The sequence below is a fragment of the Colobus angolensis genome, unplaced genomic scaffold, assembly GCF_000951035.1.
Source record: "Colobus angolensis palliatus isolate OR3802 unplaced genomic scaffold, Cang.pa_1.0 Scaffold224, whole genome shotgun sequence".
Taxonomy (NCBI): domain Eukaryota; kingdom Metazoa; phylum Chordata; class Mammalia; order Primates; family Cercopithecidae; genus Colobus; species Colobus angolensis.
Window position 1 is genome coordinate 1,093,041 of NW_012115422.1, and position 25,027 is coordinate 1,118,067.

At 38.4% G+C, this 25,027-nt stretch overlaps 1 protein-coding gene across 1 annotated transcript in view; it reads right to left on the reverse strand.

Moving 5' to 3' along the window:
- The window catches only part of CIR1 (corepressor interacting with RBPJ, 1), a 49,249-nt gene that overhangs the window by 11,271 nt on the left and 12,951 nt on the right, over positions 1 to 25,027 (reverse strand). The window contains 7 exon segments of the mRNA XM_011943976.1: positions 20,278 to 20,310; positions 20,313 to 20,358; positions 20,360 to 20,395; positions 21,558 to 21,606; positions 22,006 to 22,070; positions 22,159 to 22,169; positions 23,044 to 23,117. Of these exon segments, the coding sequence (XP_011799366.1) occupies positions 20,278 to 20,310; positions 20,313 to 20,358; positions 20,360 to 20,395; positions 21,558 to 21,606; positions 22,006 to 22,070; positions 22,159 to 22,169; positions 23,044 to 23,117 (314 nt within the window).

Sequence of the window (25,027 nt, forward strand, 5' to 3'; positions counted from 1 at the left end):
CCATTCTCCTGCCTCAGTCTCCGGAATACCTGGGACTACAGTCGCCTGCCACTGCGCCCTGTTAATTTTTTGTGTTTTTAGTAGACGGGGTTTCAGGATGGTCTCAATCTCCTGACCTCGTGATCCACCCGCCTCGGCCTCCCAAAGTGCTGGGATTACAGGCATGAGCCACCGCGCCCGGCCTACTTATATTTTCAACTTAATTTATATGCAAATATTTTAATGATGATATATCTGGCAATAATAGTTAATTCACAGCCCTAGAAGACTACAAAAAATCATTTGTGCTGTGATGAACCTGAAGTATTAGAAGTCAGCATTATTATTACTATTATTTTTTGAGACACAGTCTCAGTCTGTTGCCTTGGCTGGAGTGCAGTGGCACAATCTCGGCTCACTGCAACCTCTGCCTCTCAGGTTCAAGCGATCCTCTTGCCTCAGTCTCCCAAGGAGCTGGGATAACAGGCGCACAGCACCATGCCCGGCTAATTTTTGTATTTTTAGTAGAGACAAGGTTCACCATATTGGCCAGGTTGGTCTCGAACTCCTGACCTCAGCCTCTCAAAGTGCTGGGATTATAGGCGTGGGCCACCGTGCCCAGCCCAGAAGTTAGCATTATGTTTTAAATGAGTTATGGGAATATTAATGCTCTTGAAAAGCTATGCATCCATGAGCCTCAAAAACTTGTTGAATCAAATAAATGAGATACAAGAGTACCTACTGTATGATTTCACTTATATGAAGCTCAAGAACAGATAAAATTAATACACTGGATTAGGAATTTAAAAATTGGTTGTGGGAGGAGAAGGCAGCCTGGAAAAGGATAGAAAGGCATTTTCTAGGGTGGTGGCAATGCTCTGTATCTTGTCAGGGATGTTGGTTACCTGGGAGTAGACATTTATCAAATTCCAACTCTACATTTAAGACCAGTGCATTTTACTTAAAAAAAAAAAAATACATGAGATTTTAAATCCATAAACAGTGATTACTGAGTAACTACGGTACTGTATCCACTCATTATATCTATACATTATATATCTCTCTATGAGAAGACCTCTGCAAAGGGAATTCAAACTTATATATCCCAAGTATATAACACAGAAAATGGTTTAAAAAATTAGTGTGTAATACCAGTCAGAATGGCGATGATTAAAAAGTCAGGAAACAACAGGTGCTGGGCAGGATGTGGAGAAACAGGAACGCTTTTACACTGTTGGTCAGAATGTAAGCTAGTTCAACCATTGTGGAAGACAGTGTGGCAATTCCTCAAGGATCCAGAACTAGAAATACCATTTGACCCAGCAATTCCATTACTGGGTATATACCCAAAGGATTATAAATCATGCTACTATAAAGACACATGCACACATACGTTTATTGCAGCACTGTTCACAATAGCAAAGACTTGCAACCAACCCAAATGTCCATCAATGATAGACTGGATTAAGAAAACATGGCATATCTACACCATGGAATACTACAGAGTCATAAAAAAGGATGAGTTCATGTCCTTTGTAGCGACATGGATGAAGCTGGAAACCATCATTCTGAGAAACTATTGCAAGGACAGAAAACCAAACACCGCATGTTCTCAGTCATAGGTGGAAATTGAACAATGAGAACACTTGGACACAGGGTGGGGAACATCACACACTGGGGCCTGTCGTGGGGTGGTAGAATAGGGGAGGGATAGCATTAGGAGAAATACCTAATGTAAATGACGAGTTGATGGGTGCAGCAAATCAGCATGGCACATGCATACATATGCAACAAACCTGCACGTTGTGCACATGTACCCTAGAACTTAAATAAAATTAATTAAAAAAATTAGTGTGTAATATTGAGATTTTATCTCCTTAGTACTTGAGAGAGCTTGTTTTTTGCTTCAAGTTTATAATATTTTGGGGAAAATTTTTCATAGGAAAGAATTTAAATTGCAAATTTTAATTATACATTCAGAAGAGATTATAAATGGTAATGTTTAGAATAGTTAGCAAAGCCTTTCCATTCGCTTACTCACTAAACCAGTTAGTGGAACACGGAGGTTTGTGTTAAATTCATTAAGAATGATTTGGGTAGAAGAATTAATATTTACTATGCGGACTAAATTTCATTTATTCTCCTTTTCTCAGGTAATCACAAGCTAATCTCTTCACTTGAAGCTGATAGACCTTGAGTAGATGAAATGATGGTAATAGGAAGAGTCATGTAAAAGAGAGTTATGACTGTGATTGGAGAATCATAATACCCCTTTGAGATTATGGGAGATGTAGCCTCCACTAGTACATGCCTTTAACACCAAGCAGGTTCATTACTGACAGAACAAGATTGTAATTAATTTGTTCAAGTCAACGAAATTTCATGGAACAGCCATTCTAACAACAAATTTAATTACAAAATTATCATAATGTGTATAAATAATTTGAAATGACTTAATCATTGGTAATACCTAAAATAAAATAGCCAAAACGTGAAGTACTAATAAGGAGCATCATTTTGACCTTTGAAGCACTATGACTGGACAAGTTTTACTGAAATACCTTGTTAATAGGCCAGCATTTCTTTTCAACTAACTAGTTTCCTCTCGCATAAAAAATCAAACATCAAATCACCTACATATTATAAAGGAGAGACTTATAATCAACTAAAATCAAGTACAATCAAGTACGATCAACTGTATATTATAAAAGAGGGAAATGGTGCCCAACTTCACTTCTTTATTTTGAGGTCAGTTCTTTACTTACTAGTTTCAATATTTGCCTGTTTCAGGAGTTTAGCTTTAATAAAATTCTGGTAACACAAATGTTTTTCTGCAGTAGAATTATGTTGGAGGATTAAAAAGAAGTCTGCCATTAGATGCAGGGCTATGAGTAGCTATCTTGGGAAGACTTCACCTCTCCAAGGAGTTGCATAAGGGAACTGCTCCGTAATAGATTCAGGTGGCGTTGCCAGAAGGGCCACTGAGTTTATCATCTTTCTTTCTACAGGAAGTTCCTCTGGTGTGCTCCTAGCTGTCTTCCTAGCAAAGATTATGATCAGACAATTATTTTGGTAAATTTCCCGAATGTGTTCCCAAGCAACAAAAATGTCTTCAACACAAAAGGCTTATGAAAAGATGGAGGAGGAGCATGTGCAGCGCTTGTTGCAGAAAACTTCTATCAGTACCATGGCTTAGTGCAGCATTCTTCAAGAAAAATTAAATCAAGAATTAGGAGAAATTAGGCAAGGAGAAGAACACTGATACGCAAACAAATCTTTGCAGCAAGTGTAAAATAAAACTTCCTTAAACTGTTCATTTTCATATGGTTAGAACACAATAAAAACTACAGTGTAAACAAGATTGGATAGAAACATTTGAGATATTGAGTCCCTATCATATTTTACCCATTTGTGGTGTGTCTGGAACTCAGACTCAAGCAATTCTTACTTTTTTTTTAAAAGCAATTTTGTATATGTATAGTGTATCCAGTGACATTATTTTGAATTTGAAATTTACTTTTACTCAAATCACGAAATTCACCATATTATCCTATCTACTTAGTCCCAAATATTTGAAAAAATTATCTAAATTTAAAAAAATTATGGCAGGGCTGGGCATTGTGGCTTATGCCTCTAATCCCAGCACTCTGGGAGGCCGAGGCCAGAGGAACGCTTGAACCTGGGAGTTTGAGACTAACCTGGGTAACATAGTAGATCCTGTAAATTTTTTTACAAAAAAATTTGAAAATGATCCAGGCATTGTGGTATGTGTCTGTGGTCCCAGCTACTCTGAAGGCTGAGGTGGGAGGACTACTTGAGCCCAGGAAGTCAAGGCTGCAGTGAGCTGCGACTGTGCCACTGCACACCGGCCTGGGAGACAAAGCGAGACCGTTTCTCAAAAAAAAAAAATTATGGCAAACTATAGATAGATAATAATTGAAAAATCCAAAACTCATTTAGTGAAATACAAAATAAATATTAACAAATTTGGAGTCAATGTTTATTCGCTTTTTGTTGCTTTTATAACTTCTGAGGTTCAGTCCAATACAGAGAACTTGAAAGTCCTCTTATTCTCATAACAAGAAAAAAGCTGAAAAACAGAAAATTTAAAAATCTTAAATTTATCAGAGAATTGAGGTCTGAGGGCAAACCGCTGCCCTGAAAACTGGAGAGATAGGTAATACAGACTATTACAGTTTGCTGGAATCAGAAACTACTGCTAGAGCCAGCCATTGGTAGGAATACTTAGAGTAATTTGACTAATTGTTGGAGACTGAGCTGGACTAGCTTGACAGATAATATCTCCTAGAGGCCCAAGCATAGTAGAGCCTCCTTTCATGAGTTTTACTTCCAGAGTCTCCAGCAGGTTCTCATTGTGAACAGCAAAGCACAATCTCGTCATTGTGAACAGCAAAGCACAATCTCCGTGTGCTTCCCTTTCCCCAGTGCAAAGGGAAAAGTAATCATTTCCAAATATGCCCAGAGCATTTTGTTTTCCTTAACAAATGCTTACTCTCAAGGGAAACTATGTCACCATAGCTGAGCCTAAATGGGAAAATAAAGCTGAGAAACACACGTGAAGGTTACAGACCACAGGCACAGGCTCACTAAAAGACTAAGACTTAATCATAGAATAAGAGAATGCTTCCTTCTCCCCCACATCTTACTACCACATGAGGAGCATTCCTGTATAATATCAGGGGATTAAAAAGGAAAGAACTGCAAAGCTCAGACTCTTAATACTCAAAGAGGAGTCTTTCGGGAAAGCTAAAGATAAGGGCAGACAAAAACAAGGACGCTAGAGGAAATTTTAGTCTCTGACATCTACAGTGACAGCAAACAGTAGATACAGTCTAAGGCCTAGCCAGATAAACATAAAACCTCACCTTACAGGCCTGTTTACCTCAGTTCCTTTTACCTGATACACCATGTCCAGCTTTCAACAAAAAATTACAAGGTATGCTGTATTAGTCCATTTTCATGCTGCTGATAAAGACATACCCTAGACTGGGAAATTTACAAAAGAAAGAGGTTTAATTGGACTTATAGTTCCACGTGGTTGGGGAAGCCTCACAATCATGGTAGAAGGCAAGGAGGAGCAAGTCACATCTTACCTGGATGGCAGCAGGCAAAGAGAGAGAGCCTGTGCAGGGGAATTCCTCTTTTTAAAACCATCAGATCTCGTGAGACTTACTCACTATCACAAGAACAGCATGGGAAAGACTTGCCCCCATGATTCAATTACCTCCCACCGGGTCCCTCCCACAACACATGGGAATTCAAGATGAGATGTGGGTGGCGACACAGACAAACCGTATCATTCCACCCCTGGCCCCTCCCCAATCTCACATCCTCACATTTCAAAACCAATTATGCCTTCCCAACAGTCCCCCAAAGTCCTAACTCATTTCAGCATCAACTCAAAAGTCCACAGTCCAAAGTTTCATCCAAGACAAAGCCAGCCTCTTCTGCCTATGAGCCTCTAAAATCCAAAGCAGATTAGTTACTTCCTAGATTCAGTGGGAGTACAGGTATTGGGTAAATTCAGCCATGCCAAATGAGAGAAATTGGCCCCTTTGTTTCCAAAGGGGCTACAGACTCCATGAAAATCCGAAATCCAGCAGGACAGTCAAATCTTAAAGTTCCAGAGTGATCTCCTTTGACTCCATGTCTCACATCCAGGTCATGCCAATGCAAAAGGTGGGTTCCCATGGCCCTGGGCAGCTCCACCCCTGTGGCTTTGCAGGGTATAGCCTCCCTCCTGGCTGCTTTCATGGGCTGGCATTGAGCATCTGCAGCTTTTCCAGGCGCACTGTGCAAGCTGTCAGTGGATCTACCATTCTGGGGTCTGCAGGACAGTGGACCTCTTCTCACAGCTCTACTAAGCAGTGCCCCAGTAGGGACTCTGTGTGGGGGCTCCAACCCCACATTTCCCTTCTGCACTGGCCTAGCAGAGGTTCTCCATGAGGGTCCTGCCCCTGCAGCAAACTTCTGCCTGGACATCTGGGCATTTCCACACATCTGAAATCTAGGTGGAGGTTCCAAAATCTCAATTCTTGACTTCTGTGCACTTATAGGCTCAACACCACATGGAAGCTGCCAAGGCTTGGGGCTTCCACTCTCTGAAGCCATGCCCGAGCTCTGCATTGGCCTTTTTCAGCCACAGCTGGAGCGGCTGGGACACAGGGCACTGAGTCCCTAGGGTGCACACAGCATGGAACCCTGGGCCTGGCACACAAAACCACTTTTTCCTCCTAGGCCTCTGGGCCTGTAATGGGAGGGGCTGCCATGAAGACCTCTGACATGCCCTGTGGAAATTTTCCCCATTGTCTTGGGGATTAACATTCGGTTCCTTGTTACTCATGTAAATTTCTGTAGCGGGTTTGAATTTCTCCTCAGAAAATGGGATTTTCTCTTTTATTGTATTGTCAGGCTGCAAATTTTCTGAACTTTTATGCTCTGCTTCCTTTAAAAACCTGAATGCTTTTAATAGCACCCAAGTCACCTCTTGAATGCTTTGCTGCTTAGAAATTTCTTCTGCCAGATATCCTAAATCATCTCTCTCAAGTTCAAACTTCCACAAATCTCTAGGGCCGGAGCAAAATGCTGCCAGTCTCTTTGCTAAAACACAAGAGTCACCTTTGCTCCAGTTCCCAAGTTCCTCATCTCCATCTAAGACCACCTCAGCACGGACCTTACTGTTCATATCACTATCAGTATTTCTGTCAAAGCTATTCAACAAGTCTCTAGGAAGTTCCAAAGTTTCCCACATTTTCCTGTCTTCTTCTGAGCCCTCCAAACTGTTCCAACCTCTGCTGTTACCCAGTTCCAAAGCTGCTTCCACATTTTCGGGTATCTTTTCAGCAATGCCTCACTCTATTGGTACCAATTTACTGTATTAGTCTGTTTTCATGTGCTGATAAAGATATACCCCAAAATTATAATTTACAGAAGAAAGAGATTTAATTGGACTTACAGTTCCATGTCGCTGGGGAAGCCTCACAGTCATGGTGGAAGGCAAGGAGGAGCAACTCACGTCTTACATGGATGGCAGCAGGCAAAGAAAGCAAGCTTGTGAAGGGGAATTCCTCTTTTTAAAACCATCAGATCTCATGAGATGTATTCACTGTCACGAGAACAGCATGGGAAAGACTTCCCCATGATTCAATTACCTTCCACTGGGTCCTTCCCACAACACGTGGGGATTTAAGATGAGATCTGGGTGGGGACACAGCCAACCCATATCATATGCCAAAAGGCAAAAGCTACAGTCTAAAGAGAAAAGCAAGCATCAGAACCAGACTTAGATATGGCAGAGATTCTGGAAGTATCAGATTGGGAATTTAAAATAACTAAGATTAATATGTTAAGGACTCTAATGGAAAAACTGGACAACATGCAAGAACAGATGGATAATGTAAGCAAAGAGATGGAAGCTCTTAGAATCAAAGGAAATGCCAGAAATCAAAAACACTTATCAGACTTAGATTAGTTGTAAATTCATATTTACAATGCCTTTGATGGGCTCATCAGGAGGAAAGAACCAGTGAGCTTTAAGATATGTCAGTGGAAACTTCCCAAACTGAAAAGAGAGAAAAGAAAAAGAATATTCAAGAACTGTGGGACAATTATGAAAAGTGTTACAGGTGTACAATGGAAATAATGGAGAATGAAAAGAGAAAGGAACAGAAGAAATATTTGAAATAACAACGGCTGAGGATTTCCCAAAACTAATGATATATGCCAAACCACATATCCATAGCTCAGAAAACACCAAGATAAATACCAAGAAATCCATACCTAAGCATATCACATTCATACTGTAAAAAAATCAAAGATGAAGAAATTTAGTATCTAGTGCAAATATCCTTCAAAAGTGAAGAAGAAATAAAGACCTTTTCAGACAACAAAAATGGAGGAAATTTTGCCAGTAGACTTGTCTTTAACGAAATATTGAAAGAAGTCACTTAGTGAGAAAGAAAATCACCAGAAACTCAGATCTAAACAAAGAAAGGCAGAATGAGAAAGAAATGAAGTATGTCAAATACAATCTTTTATTTTTAATATTCTTAACTGACCTAAAAAGACAAGTTTGTTCAAAATAATGAAAACAACAATATACAGGGTATTATAGCTTAGATATGAATGAAATGTGTGGCAGCAATGTTATAAGGGATGTGAGGGAGCTATTCAGTTGTAGAACAGGGACTGGGTTACTCTGTTATGAGTTACTTGTACTAACCTTGAAGTTGTATAGTATTATTCAAGAGTGAACTTACATTAGTTGTAAATTTATAACTGTGGCATACACATACAAAAGTGGTTCTAGGGCAATCACTAAAAAATTTTTAGAGTATAATTAATATGCTAAAAGAGGAGATAAAATGGATTCCTATAAAATGCTCTATTAAAACCAGAGAAAACAGAAACTAAGAGACAAAAAATGAAACAAAAAATTACAGCAATGAATAGAAAACAATTACAAATATAGTAGATATTAATCCAACTATTTCAATCATCGCTTTTGATAAGAATGGTCTTAACATACCAATTAAAAGACAGAGGCTGGGTGTGGTGGCTCACACCTGTAATCCCAGTACTTTGGGAGGCCAAGACAGGAGGCCAGGAGTTGAAGACCAGCCTGCGTAACATAGTGAGAGTCTGTCTCTACAAAAAATATTTTAAAAAATTAGCTGGGCATTGGGCATGGTGGCTCATGCCTATATTCCCAGCACTTTGGGAGGCCAAGGAGGGTGGATCATGAGGTCAAGAGATCGAGACCATCTTGGCCAACATGGTGAAACTCGGTTGCTACTAAAAATACAAAAATTAGCTGGGTATGGTGTTACATGCCTGTAGCCCCAGCTACTTGGAATGCTGAGGCAGGAGAATCATTTGAACCTTGGAGGTGGAGGTTGCAGTAAGCCGAGATCACGCCACTGCACTCCAGCTGGGCAAGAGAGCGAGACTCTGTCCTCACCCCCCAAAAACAAAAAATTTGGTGGGCATGATTGTGCATGCTTGTCATCCTAGTTACTTGGGAGGCTAAGGTGGGAGGATAGCTTAAGCCCACGAGTTTGAGACCACAGTGAGCTATCACCTTGCCACTACATTCCGGCCTGGGCAAGTGAGAGAGATGCTGTCTCTTTAAAAAAAAAAAGACTATTTGAGTAGATAAAAAAACAAGACCCAACTATAGGTTATTGTTGTCCACAAGAAACCCACTTTAGAAATAAAGACACAGATAAATTAAAAGGACAGAAAAAGATATACCATGCTAACACTAATTGATAAGGCTGGAGTAACTATATTAATGTCAGACAAGTAGATCTCAGAGCAAGGAAAATCATCAAGGATACAGACAGACATTACATAAATTATAAAGGGGTCAATTATCTAGGAAAGATACAACAATCCCATGTGTACATGCCTAACAATGGAGCATCAAAATATATGAGGCAAAAACAGGTATAAATGTTTTTAGAAACAGACAAATCTGCTATAATAGTTGGAGATGTCAACACCCCTCTATCAGTAACTGACAGATCCAGCAAGCAGAAAATCAGCAGGATATACAACTGAATAGTACCATCCATCAACTGGATGTACTAACATTAACAGAATACTTCCTCTAACAACAGCAAAATATACATTCTTCTCCCATTTGTATAGAACATTCACCAAATAGACCATATTCTGGGCCATATGAGACACTTTAACAAAGGTAAAAGAATAGAAATCATACAAAGTATGCTCTCAGACCATAATGGAATTCAACCAGAAATCAGTAACAGAAAGACAGCTGGAAAATCCCCAAATACTCAGAGATCTAAAAACACACTTATAAATAAACACAGGAGTCAAAAAAGTAGTTAAAAAGAAAGTTTAAAAAATTTTTTTGAACTAAAGAAAATGGCTAGGCACGGTGGCTCATACCAGTAATCCCAGCACTTTGGGAGGCCAAGGCAGGAGGACTGCTTGAGCCCAGGAGTTTGAAGCTGCAGTGAGCTATGACTGTGCCATTGCATTTTAGCTCGGGCAACAGAGACCCTGACTCTAAAAAAGAAAATGAAAATACAATTGCTGTGTAATAAGGAATCTGGCTGGCCTTTGTCCCTAGAGTCTTGGGTCACTAGGTGCATAGTAAATAAGCAGTAAGATTTTAAAAGGCATCTTTTTTTCCTGAGCAGCAATTCTCAACAATGGGCTTAAAATCTTCAGTAAATCATGCTGTAAACAGATGTGCTGTCATCTAGGCTTTGTTCTTCCATTTACAGAGCACATGCAAAGTAGATTTAGCATAATTTTTAAGGGCCCTAGAATTTTCAGAATGATAAATGAACACTGGCTTCATAAATTACCAGCTACATTAGCCTCTAACAAGAGAGTCAGCTTGTCCTTTCAAGCTTTGAAGCCAGGTACTGACTTCTCTTTGCTAGCTATGAAAGTCGTAGATGGCATCTTTTTCCAACAGAAGGCTGTTTTATCTACATTGAAAATCTGTTGTTTAGTGTAACTATCGTCATCAATTATCTTAGCTATATTTTCTGGAGAACCTGCTGCAGCTTCTACATCAGCATTTGCTGTTTCACCTTGCAGTTTTGTTAGGGTTGCGGCTTCTTCCCTTAAACCTTATGAACCAATCTCTGCTAGCTTCCAACTTTTCTTCTGCAGCTTCCTCACCTCTATTAGCCTTCACAGAGTTGAAGAGAGTTTGGGGCCTTGCTTTGGCTTAAGGGAATGTTGTGGATGGTTCGATCTTCTATCCAGATTACTAAATTTTTCTCCGTATCAGCAGTAAGGTTGTTTCACTTTTTTCTCATTTGTGTGTTCACTGGAGTAGCACTTTTGATTTCCTTCAAGAACTTTCCCTTTGCATTTACAAGTTAGCTAATTGGAGGCTTACCTTTCTACCTATCTCAGCTTTCAACATGCTTTCCTTATTAAGCTTAATCATTTCTAGCTTTTGATTAAAGTGAGAGATGTGTGATTCTTCCTTTCATTTGAACACTTAGAGGCCATTGTAGGGTTAATTGCCTAAATTCAGTATCATTGTGTCTCAGAGAACAGGGAGGCCTGAAGAAAGGGAGAGAGATGAGGGAAGAGGCAGTGGGTGGAGCATTCAGAACACACAAAACGTCTATCCATTAAGTTTGCCGTCTTCTATAGGTGCAGTTTGCAGTGTCTCAAAACAATTACAATAATAATGTCAAAGATCACTGAGCACAGACCACCATAATGATATAATAATAAAAGTTTGAAATACTGCAATAATTACCAAAAATGTGACCCAAAGTAAGCACATACAGTTGGAAAACTGGTGCTGATAGATTTGCTCAGCACAGGCTTACCACAAACCTTCAATTTGTAACACAGCATCTGCAAAGGGCAAGAAAGTGAAGCATGATCAAACAAGGCAAGCCTGCATTAGAGTTTCAGAGCTGGTTCATCCACTATCACTGATGGCGTAGAGCTGAGTTCAATGGTGGGCATAATGGGTGGTTGAGAAGCAGGCTAAAGGAGAGCTAGCACTCCCAGCAACCCCAGGTCTAGTTTTCCTATACAGTAACTGTTGATTTATTTATAAAAAGTTTCTGTAGCAATAGGGCCTTGCTGTGTTGCCAAGGTTGGTCTCAAATGCTGGTCTTGAAGTATCCTCCCCTCTCAGCCTCCCAAAGTGAGGAGACTATGGGCGTGGGCCATCACACCTGGCCCAGAGTGACTGTTTAGTGTTACCTGTTTGCTTCCTGAAGAAATAAATCTGCAATTCAAACATGGAAAGATGTGCAAAATCTTTGTTTGCTTGGGGAAAAGAATTATTTAATTGATAGAATTTTGCTTTATACTTATTGTGACAATCTTACATTCATTTGCTTTATAGGTACCTATACACAAATTCTTATCCCCTTGGGTGTTAGAAGTTTTAATTATTATAAGACTATGCATTCTTCTGTGTGTATGTTTAAGCATCATAGAAAAATACATTCCATGGGTTGGGTGCAGTGCTCACGCCTGTAATCCCAGCACTTTAGGAGGCTGAGATGGGCGAATCACGAGGTCAGGAGATCGAGACCATCCTGGCTAACACAGTGAAACCCAGTCTCTACTAAAAAAAAAATATTAGCCAGGTGTGGTGGCAGGCGCCTGTAGTCCCAGTTACTCAGGAGGCTGAGGCGGAAGAATGGCGTGAACCCAGGAGGCGGAGCTTGCAGTGAGCCAAGATCCCGCCACTGCACTCCAGCCTGGGCGACAGAGCGAGACTCTGTCTCAAAAAAAAGAAGAAAAAAGAAAAACACATTCCATGGACGAACGTGGGGCAAGTATCGGTGGTTTCAGTTGTATTACATTGTGAAATTCAAAGGCAAAGAAAATGGTATTAAAACCACATTCTTTACCCCATATTATATGATTCTATTTGTATAAAATGTCCAGAGTAGGCAAATCTATAGAGACAGAAAAAAATTAGGTGGTTGCCTGATGCTGGGGCCTAGAGGGTGAGGGCTAAGGGATATCTTTCTTGGGTAACAAAAATATTCTAAAATTGACTGTGGTGATGGATGTATAACTTTGTGAATATACTAAAGGCCACTGAATTGTATGTTTCAAATAGGTAAATTGTATGGTATGCAAATTACAGCTCAAAAAAGTTGTTAAAACAAACTTGCTGTTGATATAGCACACTGTGGATTTTAAAATGTTTAATTTAAATATACATTAAAAACACAAGTAGCTGACAGATGTTAAGAGTCAATGATAAGAATAAGGGCTATAGAATATAGATAAAATCCAGGTGGGCTGGCCATTTAATTGTATTCTAGTATAAAAATATTTTACAAAAATTCAGTCAGCACTGAAGCTTACAAGTTTTATATATAATTTTGAGTATCTGGAGTGGATGAAAACTTATAAAGTTAAGATGATCTTATCAGTAGAAAAGATATTCTAAACAATTTTAGCCCAAAGAAGCATTTTGATTGCCTAATTTATCTTTGTAAAGGAGAAGTAAATCTTATAGCTGGTCTCTGTAAACCTCACAGCTGGAACATTCTAACAGCACCTTGCAGTTTCCAGTGATCAAAGTAAGTTACTTTATATACTAAACTAAGAATTTCATAATAGAAATAATGCAACACCAGGGGGTGCGGTTATCATGAAATAATTACACTCCTGAGAGATTACAGGCACAAGGCTGTACCCCAGGGGTGTGATTATCCCATGATAACCACATCCACTGAAATTGCCTTATTGCAAAAATAATCTCTATTCACTGGTGAGACATTATTCAATAGGTGATTTTTTTTTTTTTTTAATGAAAAGGCTTTTTTTTTTTTTAGCTTGAATCAGCAAGTGGATTAGAAAATTGGTCAGTTTATTTTTCATTGCATTCAAATTCAGAACACAATATCATTATTATTTGCTTTTCTATTTGACACAGTAAAATTTTGATTTTGTTTTTGAGAAATCTTTCAGAGTTTCTATTTGCTTTAGTTAACTACTACTGCTAAATTTATGTCAAACTTTAAAGGCATTAATTGAGCAATTCAATTTTAAATAACTTACTTCTATGTACAGTTTTTAATTCTTCTAAAACAATGTTCATTTAAAAAACTTATAAATGCAATGTACCTTCACTAATGGAATTACAGGTAAGCCAAAAAGATGAAACCAAAAATCTCAAGTAATCCTACCACCCAGACACAACCACTGTTAATAATTGTCTATCTCCTTCCAATCCTTTTTCTACAAGTATCTGTCTCTCCGTCTACATGTCTACCTAAAGATACAAAGAGAAACACAAAGTAACTACTCTGTTTTACAACCTGCTTTTCTTATTTGACCAAAGATTGTAAACAACGTCCATATCATTAAGAAATCTTCGTATCACTTAAAATAGCTACAAGGGATAGTATTCCATTGTAACAACATTCTATAATTACTCACTTAATATCATTTTATTAGACATTTAGGTGTTCTTTATTTTTTTTCTCTGTAGTCCAGGATGGAGTGCAGCGGCACAACTTCGGCTCATGGCAACCTCTGCCTCCCAGGTTTGAGCGATTCTCGTGCCTCAGCCTCCTGAGTAGCTGGGATTACAGGTGCACACCAGCACACCCAGCTAATTTTTATTTTTTTAGTAGCGACGGGGTTTCTCAATGTTGTCCAGGCTGGTCTCAAACTCCTGACCTCAGGTGATTTGCCTGCCTCGGCCTCCCTCACCTGTTGGGATTACAGGTATGAGCCACCGAGCCCAGCCTGTCTTTTACTGTATACATAATCCTTTGTGACTAAATGTTTGAACATATCCATGATTATTTCCTTAGGGTAGATTCATGACTTTGTAATAAGTAAAACATAAAGAAACAGAAAAAGGTACTTTGCTCCCAAATTGTCAATTGTTCTTACATACAGTTTAAGCTGATGGTTCTCAACCTTGATGATGCCTAAGAAATAGATCAGTAACTTTCATCATTTTACTTTCACAGATGGTGAAAGTTACTGATTTTTTAAATCATAATTTTATCATAGAGTTCAGATATTCTAAGATACAAGATTTAAGAAATTAAAATACCCAATGTATTTACAAGTATTTGTTCTCATACCATGTCAGTTTGAATGGAAAAACTGGAAATGGAAATTTCCCTAACATCTTATTTTATAAAGACTGAGGCAAAGAATTAATTCAGTCTGCTGGTTATTTCTCATCATGAACATAGCCTTTACAACACACCAGTAACTCTGCTTTTTTTAGCTGTTCCAATTATTCTGAAAATAAGTTTAATATGGGAGTACAAAGGAAAACATTAGCCTTCTGAAAAAAATCATGTGACATTCAATGTTTGAAAAGCCTAAATTTTAAGTTTCTTTTTAATCACACATTTTAATATAAAAATAAAATTATCTGTAATTTCACCTAATTAACATACTATTTTCATGTTTGTTTCCTTCCAGTCCTAATTTACATGCCCACAGATTTATATTAGAATCATAGCATAGATTCAATTGTATTACTTAGTTTACTTAAGATATCAACAGTTTACTTTGCCATTCCCCTAGTGCTGGATATTTAGACTATTTACAATGGTGAAAAATTAGAAATGATGTTGAAAATGTCTTCACTCACCTTAAAAAAAAAAAGCTCTTTAAACGCATTATCATCTTTCCTTTTCCTTAATACTATCCCCCTGTGTGTGTGTGTGTGTGTGTGTGTGTGTGTGTGTGTGTTTCTTCTTACATGCAACACACACACACACACAGCCTTCTATGGCATTAATTTTGCTTACAGTAGTTTCACCAAACTTTCAGATCATGAATGTCATCTTGGAGAGTAAGATGCTCAGACTTCTCCCTCCTCTCAGGACTCTTCTTCAACAGCCCCTCTGCAACAGGGGCTTGGGAACCAACATTTACACAAAATACTTAAGTGAACCTTTCCATTAGGTAAGTTTGAGTAAACACTGGCTACAGCATTAGTGGCCAAGCCCTTTCGGCCAGCTTTTTGAGAGCCATTTAAGTCTGTTGCTATCATTTAAAGTCATCCAAGTTAAAATCTTCTGTGCTTATGTTTTTCTTCTGATCTTTCTTCTTTGGTCAACCTTTCTTTCTACCTAAGTTTTAATTCTTCAAAGCTCATTTTAGTCCCACCTCCTCTATTAGCTACATAATTTAACATTCAGTTACTCTCTATTAAATAGAGCCTTACATAATACCATACTTTGTTTTCCTGACTAGGTTGTAAACTGGGATTACTCTATGTTAATTTGATGTGTCTGATTAGACTGTAAATCAGGCGTTGAGCCTGTATCTTCTATGAGAGCTTGGGTTCAAAAAACAAAACTTACTGGCTGATGTGCAAGATGTCAAATACAGAGCTGGCAAATACAATTATTTCACAAAGTAAGCAAAAAACTTCAGTTCTAAGAATTAAGCAAATGCAGGCAGAGAGATGTTAAGCAGCTTGCCTAAAGTTACACAGATACTAAGTAGCAAACACTTAGCTATGTATGGAGCTACATACATGCCTGGCTGTAAACCTGGCTGCAAATGAGGCATCTGTGTAGCTTCACAGCTCCTCAGTCTGTGTGCTTAACCACTAAGTACATGGCTTCTCAGAACTGATGGTTTTCTCTATATGAAAGGTTATTCCTTTTGCCTAAGATACTCAATGCTCTTTTCCCATGTCTTGCATGCCATGCCAGCATCTTTCCTGTCATTTAGGTCTCAGCTTAACGTTGCTTCCTTAGAGGAGCCCTTCCTGACCACTTAATCTAAAGTAATGCCCCATTTAGTTCTTATCACAGTATCCAATTAAACATTCATCACAGAACTTATAAATACCTGATATTTTCTTATTTATTAGTTTACTGTGTGTCATTCCCAATATAATGAAAGGTTTTGGTATTGTGTTCCTAGAGCCTAGAACAAGGTCTGGCACAGAAAAAGTACTCCATAAATGATGATTGAATAAACATGTTTATTTTACCAACCACTGATGAACATTTAGGGTTGCTGCCAATCTTTCACTACTATAAATCTTTGAAAATCTGCCTTATCACATTTTTATTATAAATTACTGGAAGGCAAATTTCTAGGTAAAAAGGTATGCATGTTTTTCAGGCTTTTGATATACATCAGCAAATATATAACCTTTCCAGAAAGGTTGCTCTAATTTATCAAGAGAGGGTTAAAATGTTCATTTTGTTTGGGTGCAGTGTCTCACACCTGTAATCCCAGCACTTTGGGAGGCTGAGGTGGGATGATCATTTGAGCTCAGGAGTTCAAGACCAGCCTGGGCAACATGATGAAACCCCATCTCTACAAAAAAACACAAAAATTAGCTGGGCATGGTGGCTTACGTCTGTAGTCCCAGCTACTCAGGAGGCTGAGGTGAGGGGATTGCTTGAGCCTGGGAAGCAGAGGTTGCAGTGAGTTGAGACCCACATCACTGCCCTCCAGTCTGGGCAACAGGATGACACCCTGTCCCAAAGAAAAACAAAACACAAAATAAAATGTTCATTTTACCACACTTGTGAAAATACTGGATGCATACCTTTTAAAATCTTTACCAAGGTTTGACAGGCAAAGAGGTAACATATTGTTTTAGTTTTCATTTCTTTGGTTATTTATGTTGTTGAAAATATTCTCACATGTTTAATGGTCATCTGAATTCCTCCTTTTGTAAACTATCTTTATGTCCTTTGCTCCTTCATGTTTGTGTGTTCATCTTTTTCATATTGACTTGAAATAACATTTTTGTTTCTGAGACAGAGTCTCGCTTTGTCACCTGAGCTGGAGCACAGTGGTACAAACCTGGCTCACTGCAGCCTCAACCTTCTGGGCTCAAATGATCCTCCTGCCTTGGCCTCTCGAGTAGCTGGGACTACAGGCGCAGACCACCAAGCCCAGCTAAATTTTTTTGTATTTTTTTGTAGAGATGGGGTTTCATCATGTTGCCCAGGCTGGTCTCAAACTCCTGAACTCAAGTGATCCTCCTGCCTTGGCCTTTCAACATGCTGGGATTACAGGCATGAGCCACCATGCCCAGCCCTGAAAGAACATTTTATCTATTAGGGGTATCAGCCTCATGCAGAGAAACCATACTGTTTCCACAAAGGTAATGCTTCTCATCTTCTCCCACCCAGGTGCTCAATTCATTTAGATAGAGAAAGACTTCTTAAGCCTGGTTACATAAATGTTAAAAACTTGATAGGAACCAAATACTTGAGCATTTTTTCTACTTCATTAATTTGATCCTGAAAAAGTTCATTTTACTAAGGAATAGTACCACAGTAAAACCCCACCATAAGAGGGTTCCAAATATGTTAATTGTATAGATTGAGTGACTGAGTTATTATAAGGTTAATGAATAGAAATGGAGGGCTGGAGGGCCAGGCACGGTGACTCGTGCCTGTAATCCCAGCAGTTTGGGAGGCCAAAGCAGGCAGTTCATGAGGTCAGGAGACCATCCTGGCTAACACAGTGAAACCCCGTCTCTACTAAAAATACAAAAAATTAGCCAGGCATGGTGGCAGACACCTGTAGTCCCAGCTACTCGGGAGGCTGAGGCAGGAGAATGGCATGAATCCAGGAGGAGGAGCTTGCAGTGAGCCGAGATCGCACCACTGCACTCCAGCCTGGGCGGCAAAGCGAGACTCTGTCTCAGAAAAAAAGAAAAAAGAAAGAAACGGAGGGCTGGAGAACAGCCAATAACCAGCTTTGTTATATCTGAATTCACATAATTGTGGGCATGTTTTTTTGAGGTTTTCGTGTTTTCAACACTCTTAAAAACAGGTTAACTATTCAGTTAGCACAAGTTCTTTTGACTGTTAGCAGACTTTCTAATATAGACTCAAGAGAAATCAAGTCTACTGATTATTAAAAGAAAGCACTAAGTCTGGAGTCTATGCTACTCAGGATCAGAGTTAGACAAGGCTGAGGCATAAAGACAACTACTACTTCTGCCTGTCCCAAGTCAACCATGAGTCATGTAGTTGTAGGGGCACTATAAGGTTCGAGTGAAAGAAAAGATAAGATGCAACCCCTTCCAGAAAACAGGTTGTACTTCGATATAACAACAAATCCCTGTGACTAAAAAAGAAGTGGTCAGAAATATTTGAGCCAACAGGTATATAACATACACCACTTCATTTCCTTTGGGGCTTTATTTCCTTTGGGGCCTTTCTCCCTTCTTTTACTAGTTAGCTGGGGGCAAGGGAGGAGGAGGCATTAGGTATATAAGTTTTTAAGGGTACCTGTACTGTGGTATCAGTGGGATGTTCTTTTGTCAGAGACTGCCAGACCTAAGTCCCTATCAGTATTGTCTCACCTAATTAATACTGAGTGAATAATTTCCTTCCACTTAAACTGTGCAGTTTCCTTCTACTTAAAAGGTGGTTACTGGCCAGGCATGGTGGCTCATGTCTGTAATCCCAGTACTTTGGGAGGCTGAGGCAGGTGGATCACTTTGAGCCTAGGAGTTGGAGACCAGCCTAGGCAACATGGCAAAACCCTATCTCTATTAAAAAATACAAAAACTAGCCAGGCATGGTGGTGTGTGTTGGCAGTCTCAGCTAGCTACTCAGGGGGCTGAGGTGGGAAGAGAGCTTGAGCCCGGGAGCTGAAGGTTGCAGTGAGCCAAGATTGCTCCACTGCACTCCAGTCTGGGCAACACAGCCAGACTTGGTCTCAAAACACAAACAAACAAAAAAACCAAGCTTATCATTCATCAAATTCCTAAACCCCTAATAGGAAAACTGGCACTCTGAATCCTATAGCCTGAATCAGCTTGCTGAAGAATCTCTAGCTATCGAATAGAGGCTGAAGATCGTGTGTTGATTGAGGGTAAACTCTGGGGTCAGACTGAGGCAGCAGTGAAAGCCAAAGGGAGTCTAAGGAGGTGCATCACAGGCCTTGGTGGCCTGAGAGGACAGGACTTCATGCCCAGAGCATCTGCTTCAATAGAGCAGCCCCGCTTTTATATGTTCTGTATACTGAGGTTTCATGTAAGATTTCTTAAAAGAGAAAAAAAAAACGTTCTCTAGCTGCTTTAAAAATGCAGAAAATCTCTGAGTTATACTGTTATCCTTATTTTAAAATAACGAGCTAAAATTCATAAAAGTGAAAGGACTTGCTTAAGGTTACAGGATTAAACAGATTATTTCTATTATGATCTATTACAAGCTACAGTTGGATTATTGTGCCTGTTTCAATAATATACTAACAAAGCACTGATAAATTTAAGTTAAAACTTTTCAGTTTAGTATCTCTTTAGAAAAAGAACCAAAATGATCTAAACCAAATTAGACCAATTTTTCTGAAATAGACAGTAATATGCAGGACAGTAAGTGAACTTTAAGTAAAAAACAATTTTAACATACTCAGTTTTGTTTTTACCTCTGTACTAAAAAGAGATGGCTTCTGAGGCTTTTAGTACAGTCTACTTTTATAATTCAGGAGGATATGAATATGAGAAATAACTATTTTTTCCTTCCATTTTTAGGCTACTAGCCTGATAAACTATATTTAATGTATTTTATTTTAAGACTTAGTTCATAGGGCCTGTGGCTGGAAAAATTTAACTTACTCCTATTACACAGTATTTCAATTCAACATATATGATCAGATTTTCCCATTAATCATATTTTGGGAATGGTCTTAGTCAAAAACAAATAAACAAACAAACAAAAACAAAAACCACACACACAAACCCAAATAAAACAATACCCAGAAAGAGCAAAGAAAAATGTTGTTTTATCTTTCCTTGTTTGTCCTTTCCCGAAACAAATCATGTCTAGTGCCTACCTGAGCCATCAGTAGGAACCGAACTTGCATTGATTCCAGAAAGACCAAACAAAGGACATTCTCGATCTGTGTTGACATGACCCCATTTGTGACATTTAATGCACCTCACATTTCGAACCTGAGAAATAATGAATGTGATTTTGGTTACTGAAAATGTAAGAATCTAACCAATGTTCAAATTCCTATTCCTTGATAGAATTTAAGTTAAATTACATTTTTAAAAGATCTCCAGGGAAAAAGACTCCAAACTATGTTTGGTAATTGAATACAAAGACTAAAATATTTCACTATAAATTTTGCCTAGAAACTAAGCTGAATCCCATTTCTTTTTACCTCTCACTTGGTTGCAATATAATGTCATCCAAAAAGGAATGGTAAAATACCAAAAAGAATTATGTCATTATGTGAAGAAATTAAGCTTAAATTCTCTCATTTTAATAAGTTAACCTTTAAAGTTTCAAATTTCAAAACCCGGAGCTGGTAAACATTTTCTGTAAAGGTCCAAATGTAGTAAATATTATTACAGGCTTTTTGGGACAGATGTTGTCTATTCTAACTACTCAACTCTGCTTCTGTAGTGGGAAAGCAGCCACAGCCAATAAGTAAATGAATAGGCAGAGCAGTGTTCCAACAAAACTTTCTTTACAACAAGGATTTGCCCTCTGCTGACAGTCTGTCCTGATTCTAAACCAATAATAGATTTAAATCTTTTCTTGACATTGAGCTGATTCTCCAAATTTTTTAAAAACTACAGAGACCAATATCATTATAGCTCTCACTATAAAAGTTTGATTCCTGTCTTTTTTTTTTGTTTTTTGTTTTTTGAGATAGAGTCTCACTCTATTGCCCAGGCTGGAGTGCAGTGGCGCAGTCACGGCTCACTGCAACCTCCACCTCCTGGGTTCCAGTGATTCTCCTGCCTCAGACTCCCGAGTAGCTGGGATTACAGGCACCTGCCACCATGCCAGGCTAATTTTTTGTATTTTTAGTAGAGACAGGGTTTCACTATGTCAGCCTGGCTGGTCTCAAACTCCTGACCTCGTGATCCGCCCACCTTGGCCTCCCAAAGCGCTGAAATTACAGGCATGAACCACCACACCCAGCCTGATTCCTGTCTTTTATCAGCCTATTACATTTTATGTTTTCTCCTCTATTCCTTATATTATCTCATACAAGTCAAAACCATAGTGCCCCTTTTCAGCTTAAACACCTTTCAGATAACAATATGAAGATATATTAAATAAAAATTATTCTTACAGAGTAAAATATGTGTTACTTGCCTGAATACCAAAGGGCTGATCTCTGATGTTCATGTCATCTTTCGCATATCTATTAAATAAAGGAAATGTACAAACACAATATTAAGAATAATTTAAAAATTAAACAGTAGTTAATCAGAAAAATAGTTTTACAGTTCTAAGAACATTATGAAATATATTAGTTCAGTAAGAATACAGAACTGTAAAATCTATCTAGTATTTCCAAACACCATTTAGTTATTATGTGTCTAGTCTGATAATCTGTGATTTTAAAAAAATGAAAAAGTATATGAAACAGAAGACTATGATCAAGCAGATTAGTTGAATAAGACAGCTAATTAAAATCATTAAAAATAACTTTTCACATCAGTTGCCTCCTCTAATGACTGAAAAAGCAACATAAAATGGGATATCAGTAAATGTAAACTTAACGATACATATCTTGTCTTAAAAGTAAACCAGTCCTTACTTTTCTCGTGGGGCTCCTTTCTGCCATTCAAATTTGTATTCGGTCTCTCCTTCTGTTTCTTCTTTCTAAAAACATTCATTGAAAATTCTTTTAATTTTTCCATATAACACAATCAATTGCAAGTAAATTCAGACACAGAAAATAGTCCTTTACCTCTTTGTTTTCTTGATTGTATATCAAAAATATGGAAGAAAAAAGGTAAGACAAGTTAAAAACATCAATATAAAAATCTACTGTATTCACTATATCATGTTATTTAATTGTCACTTATAAGAATTCACTGGTTTGACTTTTTTTCTTCTTTCACAAGATAAAAATTCAGACCACCGCAGGATAAAATACAAAATTAAAATTAATAAGCATGTTAATACAGTTTTTAAACTTTTTACTGTTCATTGACAGTGAATATTATGTTATTTACAAATGCATTAAATATTTAGTAAGAAGGACTAAAGATACATATACAAATTATGAAAGAATAAGTGTACTTTGGACATAAAGGTTTTTTCCTCCTCAAGGGCACATTATGAAATATTACCAGATTAGAAAGATTTTTTTTAGTATTTATTCTGTTGTATGATTGTAGTTTTTATTATCTTCACAGGATAATAGCAATTTTAAAAGATGGAGAGCAACTTTAAAAAAAGTATCTGCCACAGTACTTTTCAATCTTTAGCTGCAAACACATCCAAGACTTAAAAGAAAAGGAAGGAGGCCAGGCGAGGTAGTTCACGCTTATAATCCCAGCACTTTGGGAGGCTGAGGCGGGTGGATCAGGTCAGGAGTTCAAGACCAGCCTGGCCAACATGGTGAAACTCTGTCTCTACTAAAGATACAAAAATTAGCTGGGTGTAGTGGCATGCTCTTGTAATCCCAGCTACCCGGGAGGCTGAGGCAGCAGAACTGCTTGAACCCAGGAGGTGGAGGTTGTAGTGTGCCGAGATGGCACCACTGCACTCCAGCCTGGATGACAGGGCAAGACTCCATCTCAAAAAAAAAAAAAAGAAAAGAAAAAGAGAAAAGGAAGGAGATAAGTACCTTTTTTAGCTCCTGGTGGGGCTTCATACATGAAATTAAGGCCATTCTTTACACGTTCATCTCCCATAAGCAATCTAAGTGAAATAAGACAAAGTTAACGATTTTATGTAGGACAAAAAAAAAAATTATAGAATAATCCACTCCCCACCAAAAAACCTAAGGGAATTAAGATGAAATATTTTTGTTAGAAACAGAGTTCCAAAACTTTACTCCACTAACTAGATTACATCTGAATGGAAATTAAACAGTGCTGCCTCTTTAGTAACTGCTTATAAGCTCTGAGACTTTCTTACTACCTGAGAGACCCTAGCCATCTTAACAAAACAGAGGAAAAATAATATGGTTATTTTTCTTACAGGATTTTCTCAAACCCTGAAATGCTGTGGAAATTATGACAACTTTGAAATCCCATATGCCATTACAAATTTACAATTAAGTTCAATAATGCCAACACTTTTTCTTAATTGTAAGGGATCAAATGGTTTTGTTTTTTCCCAGCAAAAAAAGAAAAGGCAAAGGGATCCGTTTTGGAAAAAATGAGTCTCTCAGGGATTTCTTTAGGAAGTCAAATCCAACCAGGGCTTGTAAGAGTCACAGTAAATGAGAAAATAAAATTCTTTCATGAGGCCAGTGAAAAAAGAATAATTGAAAGAAAGTCTATGGCTGGGCACAGTGGCTCACACTTGTAATCCCAGCGCACTGGGAGGCCGAAGCAAGTGGATCACCTGAGGTCAGGAGTTTGAGATCAGCCTGGTCAACATGGAGAAACCCCATCTCTACCAAAAATACAAAAAATAGCCAGGCGTAGTGGTGTGTACCTGTAATCCCAGCTACTCGGGACGCTGAGGCAGGAGAATCACTTGAACCTGGGAGGCAAAAGTTTCAGTGAGCCAAGATCGTGCCACTGCATTCCAGCCTGGGTGACAGAGCCAGGATCTGTCTCAAAAACAACAGCAGCAAAAAAGTCTACACATGCCAATTAATATGATGGACTCAGTGTCTGCTGCATGACAAAAGTCACATTATTTATAGTTCTGTTTTAACACTGAAAGTTCCCTGTTTGAGCTCTGTTTAAAAAAAGATACGCTAGGTTTTTTAGAACAAAAAGCTCTGTAATGAATGGAATGACTGGTTGAGTCAAAGTTTTAATTCATAAGATCCAAGTAAAAATAATAAAGAAGGAGGCTAAAGAGTGAACATAATTTTTCCTTATATTTGGAAAAGACAATCACAAAGGATATATGACATGATTATAATTCCTCTCCTTATATCCACTGGATTCTATAAAGGCCTGTAAAAAATTAGCAAAAGGCCGCAGGGATCTACATCCAATAGATGTAGATATAGATAGAGTGATATTCAGCAATAAATGGGACTGAAATACTGATATATGCAATACCAAGGGTCAACTCCAAAAGCATTACGCTATGTGAAAGAAGCCAGTCACAAAAGACCACATGACATATGATCTAATTTATAGGACATGTCCAGAATAGACAAATCTATAGAGACAGCAAGGAAATTAGTGGCTGCTCAGCACTGAGAGGTAGAAGGGGGACAAGGCAGGGGAATGAGAAGTGACTGCTAAAAGGTAGAAGATTTCTTTTTTGGATAATGTAAATGTTCTGAAAATAGATTACAGTGATGGCTCCAAAAGTCTAAATATACTTAAAAACAACAAACCCTTTAAACAGGTGTATAAGTTATATCTTAAATTCACATCATTAAAAATATCAAAATTAGCCCGGCGCAGTGGCTCACATCTGTAATCCCAGCACTGTGGGAGGCTGAGGCAGGTGGATCTTGAGGTCAGGAGTTCGAGACCAGCTTGGCCAACATAGTGAAACTATGTCTCTACTAAAACTACAAAAATTAGCTGGGCGTGGTGGCAGGCATCTGTAGTCCCAGCTACTCGGGAGGCTGAAGCAGGAGAATCGCTTGAACCTGGGGGGCAGAGGTTGGAGCGAGCCAAGATCATGCCACT